This window comes from Ursus maritimus, unplaced genomic scaffold (assembly GCF_017311325.1).
Source record: "Ursus maritimus isolate PB19 unplaced genomic scaffold, ASM1731132v1 scaffold_2, whole genome shotgun sequence".
NCBI classification, from domain to species: Eukaryota; Metazoa; Chordata; class Mammalia; order Carnivora; family Ursidae; genus Ursus; species Ursus maritimus.
Window position 1 is genome coordinate 23,393,454 of NW_024424452.1, and position 8,656 is coordinate 23,402,109.

Below are 8,656 nucleotides of genomic sequence, written 5' to 3' on the forward strand. Positions count from 1 at the left end.
AATATGGCTACTGTAAATAATGCTGCAATAAACATAGGAGTGCATGTATCCCTTTGAATTGTAATATTTATATATCACGCAAAATAAATGAATTTTACTGACATGGAACTCTATGGATAAATCTTACTAAATACATTAAGTATAAAATCTTAGCAATATTATATATAAAGTAAGCCCACAATGGTACATACAGCATAGTGTCTGCTTTAAACTGCTAAAAACAGCTAAAATAAATATATATACATTTTAGGAACATATAGAAATGGTATAAACTATGTAAGCAAGAAAGAATTCAAGAGACAGGTAACCATGAGATCCAGGATACTCTGTCCCCTCAGGTGGAAAAAGCCAGGGTTATAGGATAAGGGAGACCATTGGGGTTCAGTGAAGGTTATTGTCAAGATCCTAGCTTCTGTCTGGGAGGTGGGCTCATGGGCACGCAGTACATTATTGAAAACAATTAACTAAGAAAGGTCATGATGGGCTAATAGTAGTGTGCCAAGGATGATAATTAATCTAATCCCGTATGCTTGAAGTTCATAAAAACATAAAAATCAGTCCACATTCCAAAAATCAGTATCAGGAAGTAGAAGGAGCAATGGCAAGTTAGACTAACTTGGGCTCCCACCCTGACCATGCCGATGTCTAACTGTGTTACCGCTTCCAAGTCACTCAGCCTCTCTGAGCCACACTCTCCTCATATCTAAAAATGTGACCATTAAAAAGAATATTTAGAGATAAAGTCCATTAGGACCTAGCTTAGTGCCTGACATGCAGTAGATACTCAATAAATGGCAGCCGTATTAGTAACAGACAAGAGAGCAAGGACGTAGATGTAACAGAATGGGGAAAAAAAAAACCAAACATGTACTACATAAAATATCAGTACATACTAATGGTACTGTCAATAATTTCCATGGATTAAGAGTTTTCTATGTCCTGGAAATGGTGCTGAATTATTTATTGGCATTTTCTTATTTAACCACTATAATAACCTTATGAACTGCATATTTTTTATATTTCTTGATTTACGACAAGGACATAGAATTTCAGAGGCAATAAAGACACCTTGCCCAGGGTTACTCAGATAGTAGAATCTAGGGCTGGGATTTGAACCCAGGTCTCTCTAACTCCCAAGCCCCAGCTATTATCACTGGTCTCCATCCTTTCCTGACAAAATCTGGGCACCTTCCCTTTAGACTGGAGCTGGTGAGGGTCTGTGCCCCAACCCAAACTCCAGCCCCTTACCTTACCATGACTACCTGTATTTACCTCACCTCTGTGTGCTTGGGAACCCAAATGTGGACCAGGCTGGTCCTCTCTTTGTGCCTACCAGGTGTGGAATGATCTACATGGAGCCCCATCAACTAGGCTGGAAACCCTTGAAGGACTCATACATGGACACCCTGCCTGCTAGCCTCACTGAGGAGCACAAGGAATTGGTGAGACCATCACGTTCCTTCCTTCCCCTCCCTCCCTGTCTCCCTACTCCTCATTACTAAGGCCTTCTAGGCACAACCTCATCTTCCTAATTCCAGGATGCAACAAGGCACAGGGAATTCCCTGCCTGTCTCTAATTACCTTACTTCCTGACTGCCTGACATTTTTCCAGCTTTCTTCTCCCTGTGACAAGAATGGGATAGTATGGTCATTTTCTCCTTCTGCCTTCTCCATCTCTCCCTGTCTCCCCGCTGGAGAATTCTGATGCTTGAGAAACATTCTACATGGTGGATGGAATGTCGCACCTTGCCCCATTGCCCTACTTGCAGAAATGTCTCTAGAAGTTGCTCTAAAGATAGGCCAGGTTAGAAAGAGCTGTCTTCCGCTCTGTACAGCCACTCCCCATTCTGGTGACCTCGACTCCATACCTCCTACAGCTAGGATGCTGCAACCAGTTCAGAAAAGTTGTATTGCAGCTACTAAGAGTATCTATCTCCTTCTTCCCTTCCTAAAAGAGGGGTGAACATTCAGGTTAGGTGGGTACCCGAGCATAGTCTCAGACCAGGGAAGCAGGAAGGGAGAACCCAGGCTTTGGTGCCTCTTGTCTTTGCCTGTGCTGGTAGAGTTCCCTAGGAAAGTTTCCCATTGAAGAAGCCAAGAAAGATATAGTTGGGTTCTCACCCCACTGCAGAAACATTCTGGTGAGCTATGTAGGATGGCCCCATTCCTGTCCCATTTATATATATGTACAATGTATATAATCACATACATTTATACAGATACATGCCTGTATGCACATCCAGAGACCAATCTACGCACATGCACAGGAAGCCTTCAGGGACTCCTCATTTTCCTTAGCTCAAAGTCTAACTTTTTTTTTTTTTTAAGATTTTATTTATTTATTTGAGAGAGAGAGAGCGCACGCACGCCTGCGCACTCAAGCAGGGGGAGGGGCAGAGGGAGAGAGAGAAAGAAGCAGACTCCCCACTGAGCACAGAGCCCGACAGAGGGCTCCAACCCACAACCCTGAGATCATGACCTGAGCCGAAATCAAGAGTCAGACGCCTAACCACCTGAGCCACCCAGGGGCCTCTGAAAGTCTAACGTCTTTATCAGGGCCTCTGAGGCTGTAATCTGGCCCTGCCCACCTTTCCAACTTCATCACCTACCCTCTTCTTCATCTCATTACCCTGCCACCCTTGTGCTTTGTTCCCATTCTTGTAAGAGCCCAAGTTTCGTCAACTCAAGGCTTTTGCAACTTTTCTTCCTCTTTCTGAAAATGTTGTCCCATTTTCTCGTGTGATTCACCTTCATCATCCAGGTCTCAACATAAAGGCCTCCTCCTCTAAGAAGCCTTCCCTGACCACCCTCTTAAACCCTCCCTGTTATTCCCTATTGTAAAACCTTTGTTTGTTTCCTGCTAGGACTTTCCATGACTTGTAAGTATTTTATTTATTCGTTGCTTGTTTAGTTATTGTTTGTCTTCCCTGCCCCTCAGTAATCTCCACGAGGGCAGGGATCTTGTCTATCTTGTCAATTGCTTATCCCCAGCACCTACAACACCGCAGTTAGCAGATGCTCAATAAATATTTGTTGGCTGGATGAATATACAACATATCCATATACACATGGATATTCGTATACACATAAATGTGTCTATGCATTTATAATAAAGATTTGTATCCACATATATACACATCTATTAATGTATTTGTTTAGTGATGACCTGCCTACTTCCAAAAAAATGACTTAAGATAATTTACAGTGACAGCCACAAAAATGAAAAAAACACTCAAATAAGAGGATAAAGGAGGAATTTTTTAAAGACTAACTTGGGTGGGGAGCAGAGACAAGAATCATTTTACTCACAAGTAAGTACATATAGAGAATAACTGAAAACGAGCCCCAAACTTAGCTTTGCACTTCCCGTGGCCACTTCATACAGGAGTCCAACCTTACAAATGCAGAACAGTCATTTGAAAATCTTATTTAGAATTCCTAACATTTTTTGTACAAGCAAGTCAGATACCCAGTCTGGGTCCTAAAGTTTTTCCTGCATCTTGCAGCGGACCCACAGTAGTTCCAAGCCTCTGTGAGTATCCAGCTCTGGGCAGTGAAATGGGAGGGGTGGGGATGGCCTGTGGGCTGCACAGTCCATTAATAGGAAGCTAGAGTCAGAAGGTTTGGTGTGATCTTTTCCCTGATATACTCAAAAATAATCAGCAAACTTACCAGCATCTCCAGCCTTCCAGAGTTGTACCATGCCCTTGGTCTTAAACTCATTTTTTTGATAACATCTCTTCACATTTCATTTCTACCTTCAGGTCAATGACATGTTCATGTGGCTCGTCCAGCCCTGCCTGGAATTTATTCGCCTTCAGTGTAAATTTGTGGTCCAAACATCTCCCATCCACCTTGCCTTCTCAATGATGAGACTGTATTCCTCCCTGTTTGGTACGTGCTACCTAAAATTCTTAAGCCAAATGAAGGTGGGGTAAGTGCAGGATATTTCTTCTGTTCCCCATCCCTCCTATTCTCCCCACCTCCATGAGTTACAGTGAGACCAGAATTTTGGTCTAGAACAAGCAAGCGTTTAGAGTGTAGATAGTAGAGTTTAGTGGAAAGAGTCCATGTGTTTTGAATTTACCCTTAATCTTGGATTGATTTCCTGGGTATTTTTATGCAGTTTACCCCACTCTTTCTCGGGTTAGGGTCTTCATCCATATAATGGGAATAACAATTTCTTTCCCTCTTTACCTAACTAAAATATCCTGGAGGGAAATGAATTCAGATGATACATGTGCATGTATCTGAGAAAAAAAAAGATCCTGAAAAAAATAAGACTGAAAACTTTCCCGTGCTGAGAAAACTTAAAAAATCTAAATTCACAAAATACATGGTTACACTGTTAAGAGAACTGATCACAACACTCTACAAAACTAGGGAATCTTCTCTAGGGCATGGGAAGTACATAAATCATAGCACCGTTTGTTTAATGGACCTGGAGAAGTTCTCTGTGACTATCTCACATAAATCAAATTTCATTGAATTCTGCGGAAAATGTCCAAAGATGTGTCGATTTGGAGAACTTTTATTGCATGCCATTTCTCTCAAGATGACACACAATTCAAACTCAAGATGGATCATCCTACAACTCCTCTTACATGAACGTTTTCTCAGCTCATTTCTTCCAAAAGCATTATGGGTGCAGATAAAAAAATATAACATGGTGAACAGTTGAGTGAAGACTTTCTTTGGCTAAACATTATGTGATTTTCTTGAAGTTAAAATTACAGGCATTTTTTTTCAAAAGCACACTAACTGTATACAATGCCATATATTTGCATCATTAGTTGTAAATTTTGAGTATTTTCCCAAGCTCTGTTTCCTGTCCTTGTGTAGTATTTCCAGAAAAGAAGACATCTCATGAGAAATGGACTCATTGTCCCCAACACTGAGTGACCTAATCTCTTGCCTTCCCAAATCTCTAACCATGAGTCCTTATCAGGAGTGCTGTGAAAGACACACAACTACTAACAACTGGGAACTGGATTTGAATGCACACATACCTGATTTCAGAGCCCTAACTTTTTATTCTGTCAATGCTAAATTGCAAGAGCATGGTAACTATGATCAGCAAGGCCTTGAGATAAGGAATAATAAATACATTTTTTAGCCTTTTATTTTAAAATAATTTTAGACTTGCAAAAAAATTGCTGAAAGAGTATATTGAGTCACATATCCCTTCACCTAGCTTCCTTTAATGTTAACATCTTATATAACCAAGGCACAATGATCAGAATAAGAAAATTAACAGTGAGGGGCACCTGGGTGGCTCAGTCAGTTAAGTGTCTGCCTTTGGCTCAGGTCATGATCCTAGGGTCCTGGGATCTAGTCCTGCATCAGACTCCCCACTCCACTGGAAACCTTCTTTTCCCTCTCCCTCTGCCTGCCACTCCCCCTGCTTGTACGCTAACTCTCTCTCTTTCTCTCTCTCTCTCAAATAAATAAATAAAATCTTTAAAAAATTACAAAAAAATTAACATTGATATTATATACTATTAACTATACTACAGACTTTATTTGAATTTTACCAGTTTTTCCTAAATGTCCTTTTTCTGTTCCAATTCTGTTCCAATTCTGATCCAATTCAGGGGGTCACATTTTTTTTAATTGTTGTATCTCATTTGTCTCTTCCAATCTATGACAATTCTTCAGTCTTCTTTTTTTTTTTTTTTTTTTTTTTTTTTTTTTTTTTTTTTTGAGTAAACTCTACATCCAACATGGGGCTTCATGACCCTGAGATCAAGAGTCACATGCTCCACCAACTGAACCAGCTGAATGCCCCTTTCCTAGTCTTTTATAACTTTGTCACTTGATAAATACTGGCCAGTTATTTTATAGAATGTCTCTCAATTTAAGTTTACCTCATGTTTTCTCATAATTAGATTGGGGTTATGCTTTTGCAGTAAGAATACCACAAAAGCAATGATGCATCCTTCTCAGTGCCTCATCAGGGGGTACATGATGTTGACAGATCTTATGACTGGTAAAGTCTCTTAGTCAAAGTTAACTTTGGCCAGAGCCACATCTCTCTACTGTAATGTTACTGGCTTTCCTTCATCATTAAAAAGTATTTGGGGGAAGATAATTTGAAACTATGCAAATATCCTATTACTCCTCAAATTTGCACCCACTGATTTTAACCTCCATTGGTGGGTCTTGCCTACCACGGTTACAACAGTGGCATTTGCCTAATGCTAAGCTTCCATTTCTACATGTATTTCTTCACATTTACTGACTAGAATTCTTCTGTGAGGAAGAACTATTCTTCCCTATATATTTGCTAATTCAGTTATTTACTAATTAAAGTATGGACTCATGGATATTTATTTTATTCCATGGATTATAATCCAATGCTGTAATTATTTTGTTCCTCCAATGTCTTCAGCCATTGAGAGCTCCTTTGGGTTGACTCCTATGTCCTTTCAGAATTAGAAAAAAATTATAAAAAAATATATATAAAGTATATATATATATAATATATATATATAAATATGTTAAAATATATAATAACATATGTAAAAAAAAATAAGAAAAGGGGTGACTGTGTGGCTCAGTTGGTTGTGTCCAACCCTTGATTTCAGTTCAGGTTTTGATCTCAGGATCGTGAGTTCAAACCCTAAATTGAGCTCCATGCTGGGCATGGAGCCTACTTAAAAAATAGAAAAAAAAATAGAAAAATAATTAGAAACTAGCAAAAAACATATGTGGATAAATGATCTGGCAGGTCATGGCCACTCAGCCACTATCAGTCCCCTCCCCAGGACCCTCACAGCAAGACCACCCAGTTTACATTGTTTAGATCTATGTGTAAGTGGATATATGCAGCTTCTCCTGAGGTTCCTTTTCCTTGTTTTTAGATGAAATCAAGGAAATAGATGAGGAGGAAAGTGAATTACATGAGGGCCTGACAAGCCAACAGATCTTTCTCTGGCTGCAAGGTCTATTCCTCTTTGCCTTGGTGTGGACCGTGGCGGGCACCATCAATGCGGACAGCAGAAAGAAATTTGATGTGTTTTTCCGCAACCTAATCATGGGTATGGATGATAACAATCCAAGGCCCAAAAGCGTCAAACTCACCAAAAACAACATCTTTCCAGAAAAAGGTAACTTAGTACCTGTTTGTTTTTTCTTGCTCTAATAATTTGGATCATATGGTTTCAAATCCAACCAAAACATGTGGCCCAATTAAAAGCTTTACAAAGGCAGGGGGAGATTTTGTAGCTTGCCTGATTGGGTTCAGGTCTTCTGATCTGACCCACATATGTAAGAGATGGATCGCCCTGAAGTCAGGGCCTTATGGGATGTTTTAACTATTGTTTTCACTTAGAAAATTTGATAAAACTTTTTTTTTTTTTCAAAAATTACCCTTAATTCCATCAAACAGGCTCCAGGAGATAGAATGAGAAATATAGCACTTATGTTTTTCTTATTCCCTTCTAGTCCTATTCTATGTGTTTACATTCATCATATCATGGTGATTATGACATTAATATTTGTTGTGATTTTGTCATTGTATTCTAATATCATATTGAAATGTTTCCATTTTTTCCATATACGTTATCTTCAAAATAATCACTTTAATGACTAAATAGTCTATGTGTGACATCATTTACTAAAAGATTGAAAGATTTTTTAAAGTAGTTTTTACTGTTTTTTTTTCCTTACCACCATAATAATATATAAAATTTAGAAAATACAGAGAAGGAAATTACAGAAAATAAAAACCAATGGTAATCCACCTACCCCGAAATAATCACTTTTGATATTTTTTCTTCCATTTTTTTTTCTGTATTTCTGTACCAAAAAGGGCGTCATACTATAAATTCTTGCCAAATAGCTTTACTTTTTGTGATTATACAATAGTATCTGAAGGGCTATGAAATAACTTCTGGAGTGATAGTGATATATATATGGAGAGAGATTTGGTTTATACTAGATACGTGCATTTGTCAACTCAGTGAATATACACGTAAGATTTGTGCGTTTCATTGTATGTAAATTTAATATTGAGAAAAAAACATAAGCAAATATCGAAGAATAAGTGATATAAATGCTGAAGTTTATGGAGAAGTGTTTAGATGTATACAATTTACTTTGAAATCTCTCCAAAACATAAGATGGCTTAATGGATGGATAGAGACACGGGTATATGATAAAACAAGTAAAAACTAACGGTAAAATCTAGGAGAGAGGTATACAAATGTTTGCTGTACAGTGTTTTCAGTATTTATGTTTAAAACTTTCCAAAATAATCATAATAAATGAATGAATAAGTAGGCGTCACCGCCCCCTACGCAGTCTTTCCTCAGCACAAGTGGCGTACTTTATGTGATATGGTCACCTATCAGATGAACTGCATAGAGGCCCTGGACCTTTAGTTAGATAGCAGTACATTCATTCTTTTTTCTTTCTTTTTTAAAATATATATTTATTTTCTTTATTTGAGAGAGAGAGTGGGGGGGGCAGAGGGAGAGGGAGAGAGAAACCCAAGCAGACTGCACTGAGCATGGAGCCTGACACGGGGCTTGGTCTCACGACTCTGAGATCATGACCTGAGCTGAAACCAAGAGTCAGACGCCCAACTGTCTGTGCCACCCAGGCACCCCCTTTTTTCTTTCTTTCTTCTTTTTCTCTTCCTCCTCCACTCTTT

The 8,656-nt window shown here is 38.9% G+C and overlaps 1 protein-coding gene across 1 annotated transcript in view; it reads left to right on the forward strand.

Annotated features, from left to right (window-relative positions):
• The window catches only part of DNAH3 (dynein axonemal heavy chain 3), a 168,217-nt gene that overhangs the window by 93,233 nt on the left and 66,328 nt on the right, over window positions 1-8,656 (forward strand). Inside the window, exons 42-44 of the mRNA XM_040635247.1 lie at window positions 1,337-1,442; window positions 3,765-3,894; window positions 6,864-7,109. Coding sequence (XP_040491181.1) covers window positions 1,337-1,442; window positions 3,765-3,894; window positions 6,864-7,109 — 482 coding nt within the window. The remainder of the gene's footprint in view (window positions 1-1,336; window positions 1,443-3,764; window positions 3,895-6,863; window positions 7,110-8,656) is intronic.